General features: G+C 40.7%; 1 protein-coding gene across 1 annotated transcript; it reads right to left on the bottom strand.

The window, feature by feature from the left end:
• Positions 1–578: 578 nt before the first annotated feature.
• On the bottom strand, positions 579–20,641 carry LOC142348075 (uncharacterized). Its single transcript, XM_075399240.1, has 3 exons — positions 20,398–20,641; positions 16,855–17,017; positions 579–12,951 (listed from the first exon to the last, which is right to left on the bottom strand). The coding sequence occupies exons 1-3, from the start codon at positions 20,519–20,521 to the stop codon at positions 579–581; spliced, it is 12,660 nt and encodes a 4,219-aa protein (XP_075255355.1). The 5' UTR covers positions 20,522–20,641.
• Positions 20,642–26,358: the final 5,717 nt, after the last annotated feature.

Raw genomic sequence — 26,358 nt, 5'->3', positions numbered from 1 at the left:
TCATTAGGGACCTTTATTACACACATCAGTTCCTTTGACCTTGAAATAAATCAAGTTTTAAAGTGCAGAAGTCATTTTATTGAGTGAGGTAAGTCACGTATGACTAAAATCCAATCACGCATATGAACGAAAAACGGTTGCTAAAGAGAGTGAGAAATGACGTCACGCGCGCAAAAGCCGTTAGTGAGAGGAAGAAGTCATTCACAATTTTTGACTTTTTCAGCTTTGCAGTGTGAAAAAAGGTAAAACGAAAAACGAGCGTCAGAAGATGAAACAAAAAACAGCAGGACATGTACTCCTGACACAATTCAAAGAATTTTCATTGACTACACAAAAGACTATTCCTAGAGTGGATAATAAATAGATTGGGAAAACCGATCAGAAAAATAAAAATTTGGAAAAAATAGCGAAAATCAAGTCAAAAAATCACAATCGAGAAAGAGAAATTTTATGACCCTATTCTCTGACTCTATTTTGGAATTGGAGAAAATTCACGCCGCAAAACCACTCGCTTTTTCGCTCCACATCCTGTTTCGGCATGACCGAAATCACTTCTCCAATTTGACTTCAAAAATTACTTACTCAGCTTCGTCTTGTTGCAGTTGTTTGGACTGTTGCAATCCATTCAACATCTGTTCATGCTGTGACCTCAACTGTTCCAGAGAGTGCATGCAACTCTTTGTGGACTTCATCTGGTCATCGAAGTTGAACTGTTGCTTGCCTCCTCCAGGCCTTTCGTCTTTGTTAGCTAAATTTTCATACCGTTTACCAAACTCAGTCGGAGGCAAAGTAGGCTCAGTTTTAGGCCACTTGCTATCATCTTTAGGAGGTAAATCAATCTCACTTGACAAATTGCCAGGATCTCCGACCGGCTCCTCGTCGTCCGGAGTTTCCAGACCTGATTTACGTGCAAGTTCACTTTTCTTGGAACCTTTAGTCGACTTACTTCCAGGACCTTTTTTACGACCAAACGAGGAAACTTCTGAGTCGCTTAGCTCAGCGCTAGATTGCTTCAGACTTGAAGCTCCAGTTTCTTTTTTACTACCTGTTTTAGATTTTAAAGCTCTTCCGTCTGTAAATCGGTTGATCATACTGTTCGGACCATCACCATCAGTTTCGCTTCCCTCTTCATTGTTTATTTCAACACCCGTTTTGTTTTCGTTGTCTCCAAAATGATCATCCTCCTTTGTCGAGGCTTTTTGTTCGTCATCTGCACTTTGACCTTGGCTCTTTTCACCATCATCTTCACCTTGAGAAACATCTCTACTTCCACCTTTTGTACCACTTCTCTTTGATCGTCGGCTGCTTCTACCCCTGCTTCGCTTGCTCGACCTACTGCTTTTAGATCTGCCATCGTCACTTGGTTTCAATGACATAACTTTGGAACCTTCAGCTTCTGGATCTTGCTGGTCCTCTGACGTTAGAGATTTCACACCGAGCGTTCCCTTTGACCCCAATTGCACTTCAAATTCTTTACCTGTTTCCTCATCTTTGAGAGATGTGCGAGCGGAAATTGCGGATTCTGTGGCTTGTGATTTACTCTTTTCGCCTTGAGAACCAAAACTTTTCTCCCGTTCTCCCGATTGCGAATCTACCCCCGTTCTGTTTCCATCTGCATCAGTGTTCTGGGAGCCCTCTTCCTGAGAGACATCGCTCTGTCCAGCTTGATGAGAACCCACCTTCTGTGATAATGATCCAAACGTAATTGATCCATCTTTCTGCGATTCCCTTTCTACTGAATCACTCTTTTCATCATTCTCTTGAGTACCAGTTTCAGTTCCACCTACCTTTCCGCTTCCACTGACTTCAGATTTTGAATGCAATGGTTTGCCGGCTGTCAAGCTCCTACTTTTGGAGTCAGAAAGTTGACTTTTTGTTGGTTGTATTAAATCTGAGTTATCAGTCGAGTTGGTTGTCTCAAAACTGCCGTGAGACTTTACTTCTGACGCGTGAGATGTTTTGTGCGACTTTCTAGAAGAAACTCGCGAACCAACTCCAACACCTAGAGTACCGGTTTTGCTTTTCGCTCCACTGATCTCTTCCGCTCCATCAACATCATCATCATTATCGGCATAAGTAACGCCGTTCTGCTCATACATTCCCCGAGAGTGAACAACAGATACCGAGACATTTGAACCTTGAGTATCCGAATATGTGCTGCCTGGCATAGACACAGCTGCTCCACTTTTCTCTTCAGTGCCCTTCGATTTCGTAAAGCCAGCTTCACTTTTTCCATCAGTGAAACCATCCCCAACCACGTCTTCATCAACATCTGCATCTTCATCCAGGCCCTCCATCCGTTTAGAACCTTTTGTAACTGTTTCAGTCAGTGTTCCATATGAAGGCGAAGTCTGATTGTCTTCTGCACTAAGCTTGGAGCCAATTTTACCGGAAGGTTTACTCCGGGAGCCCCCAGTATCTGTTCTACTTTTTCCCGCTGTTCCCATTGATTTCGAAAGTGCTGACTTGCTTTTCGCGGCACTAATGCCCTCCTCTCCGAGATCATCGTTTTCAGTAACTCCGCTCTGACCATAAGTACCCCGGGAGTGAACAACAGATGCCGATACGTTTGACCCTTGAGTACCTGAAGGTTTACTGCCTGGCATCGAAACAGCTGTTCCGTTTTTTTCTTCAGTTCTCTTCGACTTCGAAAAGCCAGCTCCACTTTTCCCATCAGTGAAACCATCCCCACTCAGGTCTTCATCAACTTCTGCGTCTTCATCCAGGCCCTCCGTCCGCTTAGAACCTTTTGTAACTGTTTCAGTCAGTGTTCCATAAGAAGGCGAAGTCTGATTGTCTTCTGCACTAAGCTTGGAGCCACTTTTACCGGAAGGTTTACTCCGGGAGCCCCCAGTATCTGTTCTACTTTTTCCCGCTGTTCCCATTGATTTCGAAAGTGCTGCCTTGCTTTTTGCGGCACTAATGCCCTCGTCTCCGAGATCATCGTTTCCCGTAACTCCGCTCTGACCATAGGTTCCCCGTGAATGAACAACAGATGCCGATACGTTTGACCCTTGAGTACCTGAAGCTTTACTGCCTGGCATCGAAACAGCTGTTCCGTTTTTTTCTTCAGTTCTCTTTGACTTCGAAAAGCCAGCTCCACTTTTCCCATCAGTGAAACCATCCCCACTCAGGTCTTCATCAACTTCTGCGTCTTCATCCAGGCCCTCCGTCCGCTTAGAACCTTTGGTAACTGTTTCAGTCAGTGTTCCATATGAAGGTGAAGTCTGATTGTCTTCTGCACTAAGCTTGGAGCCACTTTTACCGGAAGGTTTACTCCGGGAGCCCCCAGTATCTGTTCTACTTTTTCCCGCTGTTCCCATTGATTTCGAAAGTGCTGACTTGCTTTTCGCGGCACTAATGCCCTCGTCTCCGAGCTCATCGTTTTCCGTAACTCCGCTCTGACCATAGGTTCCCCGTGAATGAACAACAGATGCCGATACGTTTGACCCTTGAGTACCTGAAGGTTTACTGCCTGGCATCGAAACAGCTGTTCCGTTTTTTTCTTCAGTTCTCTTTGACTTCGAAAAGCCAGCTCCACTTTTCCCATCAGTGAAACCATCCCCACTCAGGTCTTCATCAACTTCTGCGTCTTCATCCAGGCCCTCCATCCGTTTAGAACCTTTTGTAACTGTTTCAGTCAGTGTTCCATATGAAGTCGAAGTCTGATTGTCTTCTGCACTAAGCTTGGAGCCACTTTTACCGGAAGGTTTACTCCGGGAGCCCCCAGTATCTGTTCTATTTTTTCCCGCTGTTCCCATTGATTTCGAAAGTGCTGACCTGCTTTTCGCTGCACTAATGCCCTCCTCTCCGAGATCATCGTTTTCCGTAACTCCGCTCTGACCATAAGTACCCCGGGAGTGAACAACAGATGCCGATACTTTTGACCCTTGAGTACCTGAAGCTTTACTGCCTGGCATCGAAACAGCTGTTCCGTTTTTTTCTTCAGTTCTCTCTGACTTCGAAAAGCCAGCTCCACTTTTCCCATCAGTGAAACCATCCCCACTCAGGTCTTCATCAACTTCAGCGTCTTCATCCAGGCCCTCCGTCCGCTTAGAACCTTTTGTAACTGTTTCAGTCAGTGTTCCATATGAAGGCGAAGTCTGATTGTCTTCTGCACTAAGCTTGGAGCCACTTTTACCGGAAGGTTTACTCCGGGAGCCCCCAGTATCTGTTCTACTTTTTCCCGCTGTTCCCATTGATTTCGAAAGTGCTGACTTGCTTTTCGCGGCACTAATGCCCTCGTCTCCGAGATCATCGTTTTCCGTAACTCCGCTCTGACCATAAGTACCCCGGGAGTGAACAACAGATGCCGATACTTTTGACCCTTGAGTACCTGAAGCTTTACTGCCTGGCATCGAAACAGCTGTTCCGTTTTTTTCTTCAGTTCTCTTTGACTTCGAAAAGCCAGCTCCACTTTTCCCATCAGTGAAACCATCCCCACTCAGGTCTTCATCAACTTCAGCGTCTTCATCCAGGCCCTCCGTCCGCTTAGAACCTTTTGTAACTGTTTCAGTCAGTGTTCCATATGAAGGCGAAGTCTGATTGTCTTCTGCACTAAGCTTGGAGCCACTTTTACCGGAAGGTTTACTCCGGGAGCCCCCAGTATCTGTTCTACTTTTTCCCGCTGTTCCCATTGATTTCGAAAGTGCTGACTTGCTTTTCGCGGCACTAATGCCCTCGTCTCCGAGATCATCGTTTTCCGTAACTCCGCTCTGACCATAAGTACCCCGGGAGTGAACAACAGATGCCGATACTTTTGACCCTTGAGTACCTGAAGCTTTACTGCCTGGCATCGAAACAGCTGTTCCGTTTTTTTCTTCAGTTCTCTTTGACTTCGAAAAGCCAGCTCCACTTTTCCCATCAGTGAAACCATCCCCACTCAGGTCTTCATCAACTTCAGCGTCTTCATCCAGGCCCTCCGTCCGCTTAGAACCTTTTGTAACTGTTTCAGTCAGTGTTCCATATGAAGGCGAAGTCTGATTGTCTTCTGCACTAAGCTTGGAGCCACTTTTACCGGAAGGTTTACTCCGGGAGCCCCCAGTATCTGTTCTACTTTTTCCCGCTGTTCCCATTGATTTCGAAAGTGCTGACTTGCTTTTCGCGGCACTAATGCCCTCGTCTCCGAGCTCATCGTTTTCCGTAACTCCGCTCTGACCATAGGTTCCCCGTGAATGAACAACAGATGCCGATACGTTTGACCCTTGAGTACCTGAAGCTTTACTGCCTGGCATCGAAACAGCTGTTCCGTTTTTTTCTTCAGTTCTCTTCGACTTCGAAAAGCCAGCTCCACTTTTCCCATCAGTGAAACCATCCCCACTCAGGTCTTTATCAACTTCTGCGTCCTCATCCAGGCCCTCCGTCCGTTTAGAACCTTTTGTAACTGTTTCAGTCAGTGTTCCATATGAAGGCGAAGTCTGATTGTCTTCTGCACTAAGCTTGGAGCCACTTTTACCGGAAGGTTTACTCCGGGAGCCCCCAGTATCTGTTCTACTTTTTCCCGCTGTTACCATTGATTTCGAAAGTGCTGACTTGCTTTTCGCAGCACTAATGCCCTCCTCTCCGAGATCGTTTTCCGTAACTCCGCTCTGACCATAGGTTCCCCGGGAGTGAACAACAGATGCCGATACGTTTGACCCTTGAGTACCTGAAGGTTTACTGCCTGGCATCGAAACAGCTGTTCCGTTTTTTTCTTCAGTTCTCTTCGACTTCGAAAAGCCAGCTCCACTTTTCCCATCAGTGAAACCATCCCCACTCAGGTCTTCATCAACTTCTGCGTCTTCATCCAGGCCCTCCGTCCGTTTTGAACCTTTTGTAACTGTTTCAGTCAGTGTTCCATATGAAGGCGAAGTCTGATTGTCTTCTGCACTAAGCTTGGAGCCACTTTTACCGGAAGGTTTACTCCGGGAGCCCCCAGTATCTGATCTACTTTTTCGCGCTGTTCCCATTGATTTCGAAAATGCTGACTTGCTTTTCGCGGTACTAATGCCCTCCTCTCCGAGATCATCGTTTTCCGTAACTCCGCTCTGACCATAAGTACCCCGGGAGTGAACAACAGATGCCGATACGTTTGACCCTTGAGTACCTGAAGGTTTACTGCCTGGCATCGAAGCAGCTGTTCCGTTTTTTCCTTCGGTTGTCTTCGACTTCGAAAAGCCAGCTCCACTTTTCCCATCAGTGAAACCATCCCCACTCAGGTCTTCATCAACTTCTGCGTCTTCATCCAGGCCCTCCGTCCGTTTAGAACCTTTTGTAACTGTTTCAGTCAGTGTTCCATATGAAGTCGAAGTCCGATTGTCTTCAACACTAAGCTCGGGGCCAATTTTACCGGAAGGTTTACTCCTGGAGCCCCCAGTATCTGTTCTACTTTTTCCCGCTGTTCCCAATGATTTCGAAAGTGCTGACTTGCTTTTCGCGGCACTACTGCCCTCCTCTCCGATATCATTGTTTTCCGTAACTCCGCTCTGACCATAAGTACCCCGGGAGTGAACAATAGATGCCGATACATTTGAATCTTGAGTACCTGAAGGTTTACTGCCTGGCATCGAAGCAGCTGTTCCGTTTTTTCCTTCGGTTGTCTTCGACTTCGAAAAGCCAGCTCCCTTTTTCCCATCAGTGAAACCATCCCCACTCAGGTCTTCATCAACTTCTGCGTCTTCATCCAGGCCCTCCGTCCGTTTAGAACCTTTTGTAACTGTTTCAGTCAGTGTTCCATATGAAGTCGAAGTCTGATTGTCTTCAACACTAAGCTCGGGGCCAATTTTACCGGAAGGTTTACTCCTGGAGCCCCCAGTATCTGTTCTACTTTTTCCCGCCGTTCCCAATGATTTCGAAAGTGCTGACTTACTTTTCTCGGCACTACTGCCCTCCTCTCCGATATCATTGTTTTCCGTAACTCCGCTCTGACCATAAGTACCCCGGGAGTGAACAACAGATGCCGATACATTTGAGCCTTGAGTACCTGAAGGTTTACTGCCTGGCTTCGAAACAGCTGTTCCGTTTTTTCCTTCACTTGTCTTCGACTTCGAAAAGCCAGCTCCGCTTTTCCCATCAGTGAAACCATCCCCACTCAGGTCTTCATCAACTTCTGCGTCTTCATCCAGGCCCTCCGTCCGTTTAGAACCTTTTGTAACTGTTTCAGTCAGTGTTCCATATGAAGTCGAGGTCTGATTGTCTTCTACACTAAGCTCGGGGCCACCTTTACCAGAAGGTTTACTCCTGGAGCCCGCAGTATCTGTTTTACTTTTTCCCGCTGTTCCCAATGATTTCGAAAGTGCTGACTTGCTTTTCGCGGCACTACTGCCCTCCTGTCCAAGATCATCGTTTTCCGTAACTCCGCTCTGACCATAAGTACCCCGGGAGTGAACAACAGATGCCGATACATTTGAGCCTTGAGTACCTGAAGGTTTACTGCCTGGCTTCGAAACAGCTGTTCCGTTTTTTCCTTCAGTTGTCTTCGACTTCGAAAAACCAGCTCCGCTTTTCCCATCAGTGAAACCATCCCCACTCAGGTCTTCATCAACTTCTGCGTCTTCATCCAGGCCCTCCGTCCGTTTAGAACCGTTTGCAACTTTTTCAGTCGGTGTTCCATATGAAGTCGAAGTCTGATTGTCTTCTACACTAAGCTCGGGGCCACTTTTACCGGAAGGTTTAGTCCTGGAGCCCCCAGTATCGGTTCTACTTTTTCCCGCTGTTCCCATTGATTTCGAAAGTGCTGACTTGCTTTTCGCGGCACTACTGCCCTCCTCTCCAAGATCATCGTTTTCCGTAACTCCGCTCTGACCATAAGTACCCCGGGAGTGAACAACAGATGCCGATACATTTGAGCCTTGAGTACCTGAAGGTTTACTGCCTGGCTTCGAAACAGCTGTTCCGTTTTTTCCTTCAGTTGTCTTCGACTTCGAAAAACCAGCTCCGCTTTTCCCATCAGTGAAACCATCCCCACTCAGGTCTTCATCAACTTCTGCGTCTTCATCCAGGCCCTCCGTCCGTTTAGAACCGTTTGTAACTTTTTCAGTCGGTGTTCCATATGAAGTCGAAGTCTGATTGTCTTCTACACTAAGCTCGGGGCCACTTTTACCGGAAGGTTTAGTCCTGGAGCCCCCAGTATCGGTTCTACTTTTTCCCGCTGTTCCCATTGATTTCGAAAGTGCTGACTTGCTTTTCGCGGCACTACTGCCCTCCTCTCCAAGATCATCGTTTTCCGTAACTCCGCTCTGACCATAAGTACCCCGGGAGTGAACAACAGATGCCGATACGTTTGACCCTTGAGTACCTGAAGGTTTACTGCCTGGCATCGAAGCAGCTGTTCCGTTTTTTCCTTCGGTTGTCTTCGACTTCGAAAAGCCAGCTCCACTTTTCCCATCAGCGAAAGCATCCCCACTCAGGTCTTCATCAACTTCTGCGTCTTCATCCAGGCCCTCCGTCCGTTTAGAACCTTTTGTTACTGCTTCAGTCAGGGTTCCATATGAAGGCGAAGTCTGATTGTCTTCTGCACTGAGCTTGGAGCCACTTTTACCGGAAGGTTTACTCCGGGAGCCCCCAGTATCTGTTCTACTTTTTCCCGCTGTTCCCATTGATTTCGAAAGTGCTGACTTGCTTTTCGCGGCACTATCTTCGAGATCATCATCCGCTTCAGTAACTCCACTATGTCTATGAGTGCCCCGGGAGTGAACAACAGATGCTGAAATATCGGAGCGTTGATTAACCGAATTATCAGTGCTTCCATGAGCTCCACGAGAATGGACCAGTGACGCCGTTTTTCCGGTATTAATTGATCCAGACAGCATAGATCCAATGGTTCCAGACATTTTTGATGTCTGTTTTGGTTTTGCCTCCGTGTCCATGGATTGTGTTCTACCAGTTTGGGACTGAAACTTGTCTTCACTCTCTGAGTTACTAGTTTCAGTTAAAAGCGCAGCTTCTTGACTTTTGGTCATCATAGGCTGCTTTATATTTCCTCTATTGGTATCACCTCTTCTAGATTTAGAAGATGGCTTCTTTCTGCTAGCGCTCGAAAATGACATAGATCCGTCTTCGTTTTGTGATCCCTGGATTGAAGACGTTTTAGATACCCTGGTCCCACTTTTCTGCGACTTAGAATGAAGTGTTAGACCTTTCGATCCCGCTGGTCTCATGGTTCTGCTCTTAGTTTTTGATTTTGCTCCCGCTGATTTTGGCTTTCCATTTTTACTTTTACTGGCCGACTTCTTGCTACTTTTAGACAATCCAGATGCAATGGATAAGTCATCTTCACCGCCTGAGATTTCGGTAAATTCATCATTACTCTCTGAGATACTGGAGCCATCGCCCGATATAACTTCGAACTCATCAGTTTGTGGTCTACTTTTGCTCTTATTGGCTTTAGTTTTTGACTTAGTTCCTACCGATCCACTCGCTGTTTTTGACTTCCCTTTCGAGCTAGACACCTTCGATTTAGTATCGATACTCCCGCTTTTCGACGACGTTTTCTGGCTTCTTGACGAGCTTGGAACTGACCTCGAACTGTCTTCTTGAAAACCGGATAAATTTGATGTCGAGCCACTCTGGTTGTCAACGTCAGATCGTCCTGTTTTCCTCTTTGACGTCGGTCTTTTCCTTGATTTAGCAGTTGTTCCTTCGGATATAGATCTGGAGTGGTCAATTGAAATCTTCGGTGGTTCCACGTGACTTCCGTCGCCATATCGAGACCTACTTTTTGTTTGATTAGTTTTCCTTGACTTCGAAACACTTTTGGCACTACCCAAAGTTGCCAGATTTTCATCAACTTCGTCAAACTCGCTAGCTGTATCACCAGAAAACTCAGTTGCTGACAATTCTGTCAAGGAAGCATCATCAGAGATTCTATGTGAGACATTACCAGTCTGTTTTGAAACATTTTTAGTCCGATTAGCGCTTCGTTGATCTGATTCGGAAACGCCTGTCTTGCTTTGAACAGCACTCCCGCTAGCTTGTGAATCATGGATTGAACTTTCTGGATCACTGCCCATTTTCTGTGATTTTCCGTTTGTTCCATTCGTGCCACTACCAGTTCTCCCAGACAACCCTTTCGTATTACTAGCGCCCCGTTTTGACTCTTGAAGTAAACTTGGTGGATTCGCGCCTGTTTTCTGTGATAATCCTTTCGTACCTTTTGTACCGCTACCCGTTTTCCCAGATAAGCCTTCTTCACTTGCGCTCAGATCAGACTCTTGAAGAGAACTTTCTGGATCCGCTACTAATTTATCTGGTACATCTTTCGTTCCCCTTGTACCATTACCAGTTTCATCAGCCAGCTCTTTTGATCCACTTGCATTTAGATCAGATTGTTGAATTGAATTCCCAGAATCCGCAGTAGTTGCCTGTTCTAAGCCATTGGTTCCTTTTGTACCACTGCCCGTTTTTCCAGATGAACCTTTTCCGCCACTTGAGCTTACATAAGATTCTTGAAAAGAACTCTCGGGATCCGCTCCTGTTTTCTGTGAAGGTTTCAATCCTTTTGTACTACTACCATTTTCGTCAGATAATTTTTTTGCGCCGTTTGCACTCAGATTCGACTGTTGAAGTGAATTCTCAGGATCTGCGCCAGTTTTCTGTGATAACACTTTTGTTCCTTTTGTACTGCTACCCGTTTTTCCATCACTTCCGCTTAGATCAGACCCTTGAAGAGCAGTTTCTGGATCCACTCCTGTTTTCTGTGATACTTTTGTTCCTTTTGTACCAGTGCCTGGTTCACCAGATAACTCTTTTGTACCGCTTGCGCTTAGATCCGACTGCTGAAGTAAACTCTCTGGATCTGCGCCAGTTTTCTGTGATAATCCTTTTGTTCCTTTTGTACCGCTACTCGTTTTTCCAGATAATCCTACACCACTTCCGCTTAGCTGAGACTCTTGAAGAGCAGTTTCCGGATCCGCTCCTGTTTTCTGTGATACCTTTGTTCCTTTTGTACCAGTGCCCGGTTCACCAGATAACTCTTCTGTACCGCTTGCGCTTAGATCCGACTGCTGAAGTGAACTCCCTGGATCAGCGCCAGTTTTCTGTGATAATCCTTTTGTTCCTTTTGTACCGCTACCCGTTTTTCCAGATAATCCTACACCACTTCCGCTTAGCTGAGACTCCTGAAGAGCAGTTTCTGGATCCGCTCCTGTTTTCTGTGATACCTTTGTTCCTTTTGTACCAGTGCCCGGTTCACCAGATAACTCTTCTGTACCGCTTGCGCTTAGATCCGACTGCTGAAGTGAACTCCCTGGATCAGCGCCAGTTTTCTGTGATAAACCTTTTGTTCCTTTTGTACCGCTACCCGTTTTTCCAGATAATCCTACACCACTTCCGCTTAGCTGAGACTCTTGAAGAGCAGTTTCTGGATCCGCTCCTGTTTTCTGTGACACCTTTGTTCCTTTTGTACCACTGCCCGGTTCTTCAGATAACTCTTTTGTACCGCTTGCGCTTAGATCCGACTGCTGAAGTGAACTCTCTGGATCTGCGCCAGTTTTCTGTGATAATCCTTTTGTTCCTTTTGTACCGCTACCCGTTTTTCCAGATAATCCTACACCACTTCCGCTTAGCTGAGACTCTTGAAGAGCAGTTTCTGGATCCGCTCCTGTTTTCTGTGATACTTTTGTTCCTTTTGTACCAGTGCCTGGTTCACCAGATAACTCTTTTGTACCGCTTGCGCTTAGATCCGACTGCTGAAGTGAACTCCCTGGATCAGCGCCAGTTTTCTGTGATAATCCTTTTGTTCCTTTTGTACCGCTACCCGTTTTTCCAGATAATCCCACACCACTTCCGCTTAGCTGAGACTCCTGAAGAGCAGTTTCTGGATCCGCTCCTGTTTTCTGTGATACCTTTGTTCCTTTTGTACCAGTGCCCGGTTCACCAGATAACTCTTCTGTACCGCTTGCGCTTAGATCCGACTGCTGAAGTGAACTCCCTGGATCAGCGCCAGTTTTCTGTGATAAACCTTTTGTTCCTTTTGTACCGCTACCCGTTTTTCCAGATAATCCTACACCACTTCCGCTTAGCTGAGACTCTTGAAGAGCAGTTTCTGGATCCGCTCCTGTTTTCTGCGACACCTTTGTTCCTTTTGTACCACTGCCCGGTTCTTCAGATAACTCTTTTGTACCGCTTGCGCTTAGATCCGACTGCTGAAGTGAACTCTCTGGATCTGCGCCAGTTTTCTGTGATAATCCTTTTGTTCCTTTTGTACCGCTACCCGTTTTTCCAGATAATCCTACACCACTTCCGCTTAGCTGAGACTCTTGAAGAGCAGTTTCTGGATCCGCTCCTGTTTTCTGTGATACTTTTGTTCCTTTTGTACCAGTGCCTGGTTCACCAGATAACTCTTTTGTACCGCTTGCGCTTAGATCCGACTGCTGAAGTGAACTCTCTGGATCTTCGCCAGTTTTCTGTGATAATCCTTTTGTTCCTTTTGTACCGCTACCCGTTTTTCCAGATAATCCTACACCACTTCCGCTTAGCTGAGACTCTTGAAGAGCAGTTTCTGGATCTGCACCACTTTGCTGTGTGTTTTCTTTTCCTCCATCTGTGCCACCGCCAACTTTGTCCGACAATTCTTTGGAGCCTTCAATATCATTTACGCTAAGTTGCGATCCGTGAATGCTGCGAAGCGGATCGCCCTCAGCCTTCTCAGATTCATTTTGAGTTGTTTCTCCTGATTCATTTTTCGTTTTCTCAATGTTTTTTGATATCTCAGTTGTTCCTTTGGCTTCATTGTCACCATCAAAACGGTTGCTTTTGGAACCGGTAATTCTTGATAAACCTTTTGAACCGGGATCACCTTCGCTCTTTTCATCATCTTGATTTTCATCGTCATCATCATCATCGTCGTCAACGTCATCAGAAGCCAATTTAGTTTTCCCTGCCCTTTTCCCAGTATTTTTGACAGATCCTGTCGAGGAAGACTTTTGTGACTTTATTTCGGTCTTTTTCTCTGTCTTATCTTTCTTTTTAGGTCTTTACAGTAATTCCCGTTACAACTTTAGGGGAAAAGATCTCTGGAAACCACTCCAAAGAAACGGCAAGATTTAACGTTTAAATAGCCATTAAATTGGTACTTGTTTTTCAAATAACCATAAAGATCCATACCATAGTACCTCTTTATGACATGCCTTTGAACTAAAGAGTTTGGAATAAAGTGGAGCATGCCTTTCTTTCTGGTATATAACAAAATGGAGCTTTCCATGTGCCTGTAGCGAGCAAAAATGTTATGAATCCGGTTGAAATCCATAGAGTAAAAAATCTTTGCCAGCAGATTGCTGCAAAATAGCTGCGACAGCTTTGTAGACCTGTCTTGAAAAATTGAAGATTTGAAACCAGATGCAGGCCAAAAAAATTGGAAGAGACCAAATGTGACCTCTGCTGACATCGGAATCAATTTTACTTTAGGATAACAAAACACAGGACGCTGAACTTTGACAAAAAGTTACGAAACAGGGGCAAACGTCAATTCGCAACAGAAGTTCATGTCAATTCAAGCATGTTTAATCATACCAGAACAGAAACCAAAACAATAGAAACATCTGTAAGGCGTTTTTCAAAAAATTTCAAATGTGGTTTCCTTTCTATGTTATTATCAGAGAAAATACAGTTGTCTTTCAAAAACAAATCTATAGTTTGAACATCTATGTCTTATCGCATCACTTTCAATAAAAATCCAAGTTCACATAATATGAACTTCTGAACAAATTAATCAAACTAGATTTGACACCTTTCCGTTTTCATTGGCTTCTAACTTTTCAAATCTTCCAAGTAAGCCCCTGTTTGATTTTCATCATTTTTTGATACAAAATAATTGCAAAAATGAATGCAATTTAAAACAATTTAAAACTGCATTTTTGATAGTGTTTTACTGCATTTTTTCAGAATAATGTTTCTTCACCCATAAATACAAATACGGTAATAAATGCACCTGGCGGATCATTTGCTAGTGCTCAAACTGCAAAAGCTGGAAGAAATTTGAATAAAACTTCAGTCGAATGGCAATCTAAAAACTATCTAAAAAACGATTAGCTACATTCAGAGCTGTATTCAGATATTCAGATTGGTACTCAACACCCTTGAGGCGACACCTCAAAAGCCTTAACTGCTGCTACCTATCAGGCTTGATAAAAGTTTCAAAACTAAAAAATCAGCAAAATTAATTGATGTTACGTCTGAAAAAATTTTCGTTACACAATCTCTGTTGTTTTTAAAATATTTTGTTTGAGTTTCCCCCTATCCGTAAATTTTTGATAACTATGGAGCTCAATTATTTCTTTTTTTTGGTTTTGAAAAAAAATGTAACTTTTGTCTTATCACACAACAATCCCATCCCAATGAGCCTCTTTACCGTTAAACAACAGCCAAACTTGTTATACTTTAATTTTGATTTTTGAATACCGAAATCAAATAATCTTCCAGCTTTGCCCCTCAATTGGTTTCCAACTACTTTTTTCTCTTTTTTTTCAAATTATAACCATAACATGAACCGAAATAAGCCAAACTTTCTCCTTTTCTTAGGAAATGAAAGAAATTACTTAAAATGACCGCCATTCTTCATAAAACAGATTTTGTTTGTCCAAAAATTAATGCCCGCCACTTTTTATTACTTTAATACAACTGCACTGGTATAAGCATCAATTAAAAATAAAATAACAAATTGAAAGGAATTTCCTTAAAACAAAAGGGGTTTATATGCCGAAATAAATTGGGCGTGATCAGATCTCTTATCATAGCACTGACCCAAAATCTCAAGCTACGTATAGAAAAAGACAAAAACGAGGTTGTTCAGTTGCAGAAATACCAGAACAAAATTTCTGCTGTGAGCTTTAGAAAAATGAACTCACGGTCATAAAAAAGATAGGCGCAGACAAAATAAAAAAAACGGAGGACATTTCTCAAAACCAAAGTTGTTTTGATTTCTCAAAATCAAAAAAGCACAAACAGCAGGCTAATTAACCGCTTCCATTACCCGTTATCAAGAAAAAGTACGCCACCATTGAGGAAAAACGGCAAGAGTCAATGTAACACGCAGAAAAACTGGAACTTTGGAAAATTGAAAGCGAAATAAAAATCAGAGGTATCAACGATTCAAAAACGCGTAATTGTATTTCAAAATCCCCAATTTTCACTGAAAATGTTTTGAGGGGATACAATTTATCGACAGGGGATAAAGTGACAACAAATTTTTAAAACTCTCAATTTATGAGATGGACTCTCAGTAACTGATGCATCACGTCTCCCCAAAAAGCAGAGAAGATTGTCATTGCTGACACCAACAGAGAAGACAACAAAAAAACAAAAACGGTCAAAACTGAAAAATACACTCAAAAACTTTGATGATTATGATGAGATCTGTAAAAAATGACAAAAGTTACCCGACTACACGACGCCAAATTCCAATTTTCTTTTAATTCATTAAACTAATAAAAACAAATTTTGTCAAAGCACTAAAACCGTTGCATACAAACGGTAAAGAATTAAAAATATCCCTGATACCGCATTCGAAAGCCTATGAAACCTGTCCTTAAAGGGACTAGGTGGCAACGCCGCAAAGGGCTACGAATGCGGTCAAAACTCAAAAATACAAAAGCAAACTTATAATTAGACTAGATTTAGAAACATTACATAAAACGTTTGTCTAAAACATCGGAGAAACATTACAAGTTTTTGTTTACAATTTTGTTCGCGTCGTTTTTAAGAACTGCATTTTGTTGATTTCTATTGTTCCAGATCACTCAAATTTTTCTGAACTAGTGAATATCATTCTCATTGCTGGTTACAGATACAAAATAAAACAAGAGAAAAGGATGATTTTTGTGCATGTTGCCTTGTCATTTTAAAACTTTTTTTGATTTTTGGTTGAATAATTTCTAGATTAAAGGTTTCTAAATAGCAACACTGCACCTTGCAATTGAAATAAGTTATACTTAGAGTTTCAGAAAATACCAAAAAAAAACATTTTTTGTCCTATATATACTCCTTTTTGTCCTATATATACTCTAAGTTATACTTAGAGTTTCATAAAATACCAAAAAAACATATTTTGTCCTATTAAATATATATATATATATATATATATATATATATAAAACATTAAAAATTTATTATCAAAGATTCAAATATAGAGACAAAAGGATAAACAACGAGATCAATGAGATCTTCTTCTCAATTTGCCCGAGTATTTTGTGATAGAAATGCATAACCATTAAGCCAGAGCGAGAGAGCAATAAGGATGAGTAGAGATAAACCAATCTTTTTCCCTTTTTTCTTACTTTCCTCCATCAGATTGATCAAATTAAATGAATTTATTCCGATGATAACCAACACTTCAAGATGAACAGAAACCTGAACTTCGAGGCATCTGATAAACTTTTCATGTTTATCAAAAAACTATTGGAATTAACTAACTTTTGCGATGTATTTATTTCTCGATCAAATTAAATTAATAAGTGGGCATGACCCAGAGCTTATAATTTCAGAAGGTGTTTTTGAAAAGAGCTTTCAAGTTAAAAGAAACATGCTAGATTTTATCTAAAGTCAGAGCAGGGAGCTTGCGTGGTTTTAATTGTTCCGATATATACATACTGGTCACAAGCTTGATATATCCAAACATATAAATTGACACTGATAAGCATCAGAGAATTTGAATTACTTTCTTCAAGAGTTTCAGACTTTTTCGCAGTCACGTCAGAAGCATGAGCCAAAAAAAAACTTATCCAATTGTAAAAACCAAGAGAAGGTCAATAATTGCACTCCACCCGATATCGCAGCTATCACAAAAAAAGTTCACTCAAAGAAAGAAAGTAAAAAATAGAAAACAGCCAGAATTTTAAGGAGGAAAAGAAGAAGGCGAATTGGCTATAACGGGAACTCTACTTGGGGGCAAAGGGATCTTTCACATTGGGATCAGAAATTTGCTTTTGTATTCTACTGCCGTGAAATTCTCCACCCGTATTGCCAGGTGTCTTCGGGAGGTCAGAGTTCAAATCTGTTTGACTGGCACCTCCAAATGCGTCGGGCACCGTATCGCTACTACTAGCTACATAAAAATATATGTGATACATGCAACATATTAGACTGGCTAATCACTTATAGTACATGTTTTCATACTTTTTAAATGCAACATAATAAAAGTTTATAACTATATTCGAACACAAATGATGTTTATCTGCTTTGATAAATGGTCAGATTTAAGAAATAAGCATTAACCTGACTGACCCAAAATGCGAACAAAACAATATATTTAGCTTCCCTAAATAACACTTTAACCAAACTCTCGAATACCCGGCCGACTGCCGGATAATAGCTACGATAGCTTTGTTGAACTTGAGTATAAACACAATTGGAAAATTGTCATCACCACTCATTCCCCCACCCCCGATTGGAGTTGACAGAACAAAATGATTTTTGTACAAACAAAAATCTTGAAGTGCAACCTATTTTGATGTCATTTTGTAGCTGGCCATCCTCCTGTTTCTTAATGAGAGGATACAGAGGTTAGTATCAATACCAATAAGCATTAGAGATTGCAAAGAAGACTTATAAGAACAAAGTAGCGGTTTTCAAAAATTGGGCTTTATGGGTATATCCCCTTTCTATATTTGATTTAGTATTTCGATACTATCTCTGTTGCTTATAGATTGCTGCTGTGCAGCTGCTGCTAAAAAGTACTTTGGACAGAATGAGAGAGTGAACTAGCCTAGAGAAGTCAAAAAGATTTCACCCAAAACTTTGACGATGACTATTTCACCAAAAATGTTGACGCATGAAGATTCACCCAGAGAAGTGAAAGAAAGTAAAGCGAAACAAAGCGACGCCCAAAGCCGGCTTTAGTAGTCCTTCGATTGCTTAGAGTGTTGCAGCTGCTTGAAAAGCCCTAACTCGAGGTTAAAAGGTAATTTTTAGGTGTTTTTTTTTCAAAAAATGGCGCTATTTTTCACGTTTATCATTTTTCTAGTATTTTGTTTGATCAGATTTGAATTGACGTTTGTCAAAGTTGACGAATGTCTTTTGCAAGATATTATTACTTTTTCTGTGCATTTTATGAGCTATATCTTTTGGTACTGCAAACAAACACGCAAAATTATAATTTTTGCAATTTTGTCAAAATTTTTGAAATTTCCGTCAATTTTGTTGTTTGCTGCCTCAGGGGTCAAGGAACCTCCTCTGGAGTCCGATAACAGGTTAGTGCATAAATTCAAGCGTCAATTCTAGTAGCAGATTGTAAAGATTTAATCAAGAAATTTAGCATTGTTTTGGTTAAAACTTTTGGTAATTTTTTGACAGTTGTCATTTTTTGAGTATTTTTATCTCCAGCGCCCAGATAATCTACTCCAAAATTTGATAATAATGTTACTGCATAGTTGATTGGGGTAATGGAGTGGTTCAAGGTTTTAAAATTACGAAATTAACCAATTTTTTAGACACCTTCATTTTTCAAGTTTTTTATTGACTTTTTGTCATTTTTTAACATTTTCTCAAGCCTCAGGGCCCAGACAACCTCCTAAGCTTTGATAATAGGTTACTGCATATTTATTAATTTTTTTCCAGTTCTTTTTTGATAATTTTTTTCTTTTTTTAGTTTCTTCAGCCTCAGGGCCCTTGCGACCTCCTCTAGAGTTCAATAGTCGGTTACTGTATAGTTGATAGTGGCAATGCAAAGGTTTTTTTAAACATTTTAATAAGACAAAGTATACCAACGTTTACATCAAACTTGAGATTTTTCTCATTTGTTATGAAAAAATTTTTGTCTCTTGAGTTTTTGAGGCCAAATTTTTCTTGAAAAGGTTTATCTTTCAGTTTTTCATGCCTCAGTGGCCCGATAACCTCCTCCTGGTTTTGATTGTATGTTATTTCATATTTGTCATATTTGCTAGGGGCAATGGAAAAGCTTTTCAGCATTTTAACATCACGAATTTTGCAATTTTTCCAAATTTTCTGGAAATTTTTGTTCCAATTTTTCCAAAATTTCTGGAAAGTTCTCATGTTTATCAATCGTTATTAGCCAATTAACCTTTTTAAGGCTTGAATTTGGGTTACTTGAATTTCGGTTACTTTTAATTTCTCAACTTTTTATATTGCTTCACGAAAAATGTAAAAAGCGGGATAATTAGGAAAAGCGAAACAAATTTTCGTCTGAAAACAAAAGCGCTATAATCGCTGGCTCAGAAGATTATGCGGCTAGGGACAATTTGCAACAAAAAAAACGGAAGACGACTTAAAACCATTTTAACTGAATGTTAATCTCCTAGCTAAAACTTGTTCAATAGAACAGTTTTTCCACGTTCACTTTCAGGGCGTAATTTTTTGCTTGGATAGATTACCTTTTGTTAAAAAAGTGAAAACTACAACTCCTCGTACCGTATAAATTACGAGCAGGTCAATAGCAGCCATTGATAAAAACCAAAAAAGAATAAGCATCAAAGAAATCAGAGCATCACAAAAACTTGCTAAAAAATTGTTAACCAAGTTGCATAAGACATACTCCAGCGGCACTCGTCAATAAAAAACGACATTAAGGAAAAATCGAAAACTTTTATGTTTAAAGAAACAATTCGCAATCAAAAACTCATCGACTGACCGTCACACAAATGGACAAAAATTGGCAACCTATATGCACATTTCGGCCAAAAAGTAGTTACCAGGCAGAACATTATAGATTCCAAAACGAAAGACACCCTGCAGAGGCAAATTTTCGCGTTTGTTTTTCATTTTCAGTTTGGGATAAAACACCGACTGAATAGACACTATTTACGGTACAAACTGCAGAAATCAATAAACCTCCGTGAGCCGGAAAAACCGCGAGCAGCCCAATAATAGCACAATGCTATCGCAGCTATTAGCAAAGATCCACGGTTTCTAGGAAAAGCATGCCACATTTTCTCAAGCAATATTTACGTCATTGTAATAGATCTTGCGAACACTAGGCAAAACGGGTCCTACCGTGCTATATTACAATTTCAATTGATGGACATGAAGGGCACTTGATTGGCCAATCCTAATTTTTTGGATATTTTCCGGTTGTGCCACCCCCCCCCCCCCCCAAACCCAGCTTAGTGGGTGCATATCGGCACCCCCCCCCCCCACACACACACACGTGCCGGCCGTATTTGTACATAATGATTTACTATGTAATGACATGTGCTCTGTAAATGAGGGGTGCATAACGTACCGGGGGAGGCACAAACGCAAACGATCCATTTTTACAGTAAATGTATCTCTAAGTGCCTAATATTCTCACTGTGTACAGTGTACTATGTCTCCCTTTCTAGCCCCCTTATCTTTCTCGTTTGTGCCCCCCCCCCCATTATTTGCACCCCCATTTTGCCATAATTTTACAATGATTTATTATGTAACTCCGGAAAACCTCTATCCGAAAAGACCTCTATCATATTAGGGCAAATTTGTTTGGGCTCTTACCGTCTATGTCGGCCATGACGTTGCTGTTCATAACAGTCTTTTTCTTGGCCTCTTCTTTGTTCTCTTCATCTTCACTGCTAGAACTGTTCTGGTCGTCCTTTTCGATGCCCTTCTTACCCGGCATTCAGACACCTCTCTGAAAGACACTCAATGCCCAATAACAGTACCACTACTCTTTATTAATTGCACTCGCGTATGCCGTGCCAATGCGCTCATGTAACTAACGAAGCGCCCAGCCTTTGTACCTGATCACTTGGGTTCTTCTCCCTTATAGCTGCAACCTGGACCTCCCCCGCGTTTTGGCGAGGTATACCAAATAACGGTGTAACAATTTAACCATATAACGGTTAACAATCAAAACAAACTTTTGGGATCTATTCAGCTCTCCTTGATTAGTAAACTCATTTTGCAAACCAGCATGCTTACGCCATCTTCTTCCATAACTGTTAAATAATATTTTGGGTTGAAATCATTGTCATTTGGGTTGAAATTATTGAACACGGGGGAGAGTGCGACTTTGGTTTTGGGTCTGTCATCATCCCACCCCCACCCCCCCCCCCCAAAAAAAGTCATAAAACGTATAGACCACCCATTAAACAGTTAACATACCAGAATGGGAGCGGGATATAATGGGGGGGGGTGGTCTAATGGGAAGACCCCTGGTTTTATCGTTAGACCCGATAATCTGGGGAAACTTCGATGGGAAAAGAGCCCAATGTGTCGTATAATTGTTGTATGTCTTCAATCTTCTCGATGTTAGTCAGCTAAACAGTAATAAGTTGCAACGGCAGAGATAAAGAGTAAGAATAGCATATCACTATCGGTTCCCTGATCCACTTAAGGAGCTTAGTGTCACTGATCGAACGACAAGCCTTGGTAATCTTGGAAATTATAAATTGGTCAGTGATCAAAATGGTTGCAAAATGGAGCCATAAACATTCAAGCCTCGGTATGGCAAAAATTGTTTACATCAATTGTTATCGTACTTCTTAATCGTCTGTGTTGCAGATAAAAAAAAATAACGTACGAAACAGCCGCACGTGCACTGGCAATGTCAACTTTAAATCAAAATCGGTCTTTCGTCTTGTAGCTTCTCCGTAATGCAAACGTATATTAACTAATTAACTCACTCTCTGCGATTGTTACAATTTATCATAATGGGTATCTGCATTCCAACTAGCAAAAGAATTCGGGAAGATTTGTTATAATTTGTACAATAATCATTTGAAGAAATTTTGGGCCTTTCCCCATTATAGCCCCCTCGCTTAGTGGTCAGATGTGCTATGGCCCCACCCACTGCCCCAATTATGGAAAATATACCGTAATGGGGACTATAATTTCAAGGGGCTATAATAATGGGAACGACCCGAAATTTTTTTTCTCACAGCGATGATGGGTGATCAAGCTCCCTACTTGATTATTTATCTCGCTTCGAACTGTTCCCTCGAAACTACTGTTTCAAGAGTTTTATTTGATATGGTGAATAACAACGGATAGGGGAGAATTTCAGGCTCTTTTCCGTTTGTACGAAAAAATAAATACAAAAAGTCTTGTCTAGGCTGAAATGATATTTCGAAAAAAAGAAGGCAAAAACAGAACAAAAACAGAAAATGATAACTACAAGATTATTAGCGTTAAACTCTTTTGGCAGTTTTAGCCTCCTAAATCTTCTTACCAATAAAAACTGATTTTCATTATTTGCTATAAAATTTTTCTGAAAGAAAGTTTAAATAAAGTTTAAAATTTAATGTAATTGAAAGTTATTTGAGGGCAGCTTTATTGTACATTAATCTAAACAATTCTAATTTAAGAAATAATTAGCTGAAGTACCACCGTTTTTGTTTTTTGTCTGAATTTTGTATTTTTAGATTTAACAGAGGAACAAAACTATGTTCAATATGGCTCTAAATTTTTTTTGTTAGTGCGCCTTAGCTGGATATCTCCTATTGGTTTCAACATTTTGCAATCCAACCGCCGATGCACTATATTAGCGCATATTTATTTGCTAAATTATTACACTTTTTTATTGAAATGATAGAGGTTGATTAAGGGAGAGATTGGACAGATGCGCTTATTTTACTTCGAAGCTGTTTTTTTTTTACTTCGAAACTCTTTTTAGAACCAACAAGTTGCATGCAAGGCGTTTTACCAATTGTATAAAAATCCGTTGCCCAGAAACCAAAAATGTTACACAAATTAATAAGCTGTAAAATATGGATAATAGTAAAGGTGTTGGGAAAAAGATACGTCTTTCAATATTTTTATCCGTAAAAATATTGAAAGACGTGTCTTTTTTCCCAACACCTTTACTATTATCCATATTTTACAGCTTTTTAACTTCCGTAAAATTTTTGGTTTCTGGGCAACGGATTTTTATACAATTGTTAGAACGCCTTGCATGCAACTTGTTGGTTCTAAAAAGAGTTTCGAAGTAAAAAAAAAACAGCTTCGAAGTAAAATAAGCGCATCTGTCCAATCTCTCCCTTAATCAACCTCTATCATTTCAATAAAAAATTGTAATAATTTAGCAAATAAATATGCGCTCATATAGTGCGTCGGCGGTTGGGTTGCAAAATGTTGAAACCAATAGGAGATATCCAGCTAAGGCGCACTAACAAAAAAAATTTAGAGCCATATTGAACATAGTTTTGTTCCTCTGTTAAATCTAAAAATACAAAATTCAGACAAAAAACAAAAACGGTGGTACTTCAGCTAATTATTGCTTAAATTAAAATTATTTAGATTAATGTACAATAAAGCTGCACTCAAATAACGTTCAATTACATTAATATATCCTCAACTGAGAACAAACCCTCTAGTAAACGTAAGCAAAAAAACGATTAAAGAAAGAGGAAAAATAATTTTGAGGCAAGTTATGTATGACCAAAATCTTTCACGCCGATAAAGAAAAAATGTTGCTCCAAAAATGCGACAAATAACGTCATGAACACAATGCAGTAGAGAAATTGCGAGAGAAAGAACAATGTTAACAAAAATCTTGCCAAAATATGAAAAACAACAATGAGAAGGACAATAGTTCAGCTCAGTTATAGGCTGTCGGACGAACTGCTCTCGAAAGACAGGAAAGGGGGTGGCTTGGTTGTAGCTAACTTTAGCATAGGAAGGCTCGCCTCATAGGGGGAGGATAACAGCGGGGGTATGGGAGGTCAATAATTACCCTTCAAACTCGGAATAGTTTCTCAGCATCTTCGCTGCAACGTACAGTAGGACCTCATTAATGAACTATAAAAGTTCCTCGGACTTACTGACCTGATTTTCTCCCAGTTTATCAATTTTCTTCAATTAAAATTTAAATCAGGCGAGCGAAAGTAGATGGGGATTTTGTTCTCAGAAAGGATTTTGTTCACATAACAACACGCTCGTTTTCAATAACTGCTTCAAACTTCCTTCCAGAGAGATCAAAGGCTCAAAAACCAACTTCACACTTCCAACGTTTCAACCTAAACATCTGTATGATTGAATTCCATATGAATCAGTTCATAATGAGTCGAGTTTCTAGAAAATTGGTAACTGGATATATACTTAGAGAACTGGATATAAGTTTGGGAGTTTTTCGAAAGCGAGTAGGACGAGTCATACTTGACATCTGTTTAGCTTCATCCTACAATCATCAGATTCAAGATTCCGATTCGTCATACCAGTTCACGATTCTCATTCAAATTGATTCGTAAATAGTTTTATGAATTTTGTGGAACCCGACTAAATGAAATTCCAACCAATGCTCTTCAAAACCAAAGAGTTTGATATTTATATTTGAGACCTTGGATTGTTTTTAAAAACAAACTTAATTCCGCGAAATTTGTGAAAACCACTAAACTATTTTGTTAAGCTGTCTGATTAAAGACCTAAATGCACAAAAACTTGACGCTTATACATAAATGCTTAGTTTAAACAGTAAAACTGAAGGTGAAAAGAACTACACTAGCACCAGATGAATTGCTCTCGAAAAATTGGCAAAGGGTTGGCTTTCGTTTTACCTAGTTTAAACACAGAGAAGAGACAGCCGAATATAATAAAGGGCGCGGTAGAAAGTGAGGGTAAAATGATGTGGAAAAAAATGTCACGAAGTTCTTCCTCGGCCGATTTGGTGATCCGTGCACTTACAACTTACAAAAGGCTCTGAGACAATTGGCCACCAATTTTGAAATTTCCCACTTTATCCCGTTTCTTCGACAAAAAGTCGAAAACCTCAAGAAAGTAAAACATTCAAGAACACGCAAAACTTTGCAAAAACACAAAAAGAAACACAACAAGATACGTGCTTCAAACTTTATTCTAGAGCATTAAAAAATGCTTTGCCCGCTAGAAAAAAATATATATCAAACATAGCCGGCAGATTGCCGGAATAGCTGCGAAATAGACTTGCGTGCCGTAAAATACAGATGGAAAAAGATACAGAAGTGAGTTGATAATAGTTATCGCCGCCGCCTATAAAACTTACAAGTTTATTTCAAAGGAGGTTGTTTTTGGGTGCAAAAAAAGTTTCCCTGTCGCGTCTCGAACCGGCGATCTCCGGATTAACAGCCAGTCGCCTTAACCACTCGGCATTCGGACCATACAATCTGTTTTCTTACAATCAACTTTGTTTTAGGAACAGATTCTGTTTCTGAATAACCGCAATTTAGGTCACGCAGAAAGCGTGAAATCAAGCGCGAAAAAGCCATTTAAGCAGTGACGAGACAGAATGTTCTAGAACAAATGTAAAACGAAAATAAAGCGTCAGACGACGAAACAAAAAAAACCAAGAGCACCGCAATATAGCTACGCTCAGCTTACAGCTTCGGAGCTATAACAATAGACAATGCTTTCCCAAACAGATCAACAGTAATTTAGTTGCTGAGAGGAAGTATTAATAACAGATAGCTGTTTTGTTTTTAAAACGCCATCAAATGATCGTAAAAATCTACGAAGAATTACGCAAATGCTATAAAAACTGTTTCGGAGAGTAGAATTATCTATAAGGTTTTAAAAATTGATTAATAAAAATTTGGAGACAATTCAGATACTTTTTGTAAGAAACAAACCTAGCCGGCAAAATGTCAAAAAATAGCCGCCGTCGACTTCATTTCCCAACGTTGGTATTGAAACGATTAGAAAAAAATAACGACAGCCTGATTTTATTGGTGTCAAAAAATTTTCATAAATAGTCCGCAGTTTCATTAGATTCGAGTAATATGGTGAATTGAGCCCCTAATATGGAGGACTAAAAGCATAATACTAGAACCAAGAGAAGACCCAACGGAGCTTCGATAACTTTATACACTGTTTTCAAATATAAGGTCAGTGCCCGAGCTTTATGGTTTATCCTGTTTCTACTGATTGATTTCGCTTTTGTCCCACAACGAATTCGCAACAGCAAAGAAGGCAAATTTCTTTCCAAATTTTCTCGTGAGAACCTTGATTGACCTTCTTTAACATCAAATACAGTAAAACTCTAACCAAATGCATCAAAAGGAATTTTTTAAATGTAAAACTGACCTACAATTTAAGCTTACGGAGGCTAAGACAGCGGGTTATCGGCTTGACGCTGATGCCTTTGAGCTTGACCAGTGTATTCCGTTTCGCTGATAAAACGTCGGACGCCTCAAGTGAGTAAAACATTCAAGGACAAGATAAACTTTGCAAAAATACAAACAAACATAGCCGGCAGATTGCCGGAAAATAGCGGCGATAGACGCTTGTGGCCAACCAGGAATTGAAACAAATAAAGAAATAAGATACAGATTGACCAGGCTCTAATACTCAAGAACTAGGGCATATAAGTTTGGCACTACTTAGATGCGCACTATTGATTGTTAACTAGTAAATGTTCATAAAATTTAAAGTTCCATAAGTGAGTTCAGAAGTCATTTCTTTGAGTGAGATAAGTCACGCAATGGACCTAAAAGCAGAAAAGACGCCACGAACAAAAATTTTAACTGCGAAGCAGTAGAAGTCACT

Source organism: Convolutriloba macropyga, chromosome 10 (genome assembly GCF_964194025.1).
Source record: "Convolutriloba macropyga chromosome 10, txConMacr16.3, whole genome shotgun sequence".
Lineage (NCBI taxonomy): Eukaryota > Metazoa > Xenacoelomorpha > Acoela > Convolutidae > Convolutriloba > Convolutriloba macropyga.
This window is presented reverse-complemented; position numbering and strand designations above follow the sequence as displayed.

What these genes read in the sequence shown, in the direction of transcription:
- LOC142348075 (XM_075399240.1), bottom strand. Translation starts at nt 20,521, where the DNA reads ATGCCGGGTAAGAAGGGCATCGAAAAGGACGACCAGAACAGTTCTAGC. An exon ending in CGTCATGGCCGACATAGACG is followed by an intron (nt 17,018 to 20,397) that starts GTAAGAGCCCAA and finishes ATTTTTATGTAG; the next exon opens with CTAGTAGTAGCGATACGGTG. An exon ending in AAAGATCCCTTTGCCCCCAA is followed by an intron (nt 12,952 to 16,854) that starts GTAGAGTTCCCG and finishes ATTACTGTAAAG; the next exon opens with ACCTAAAAAGAAAGATAAGA.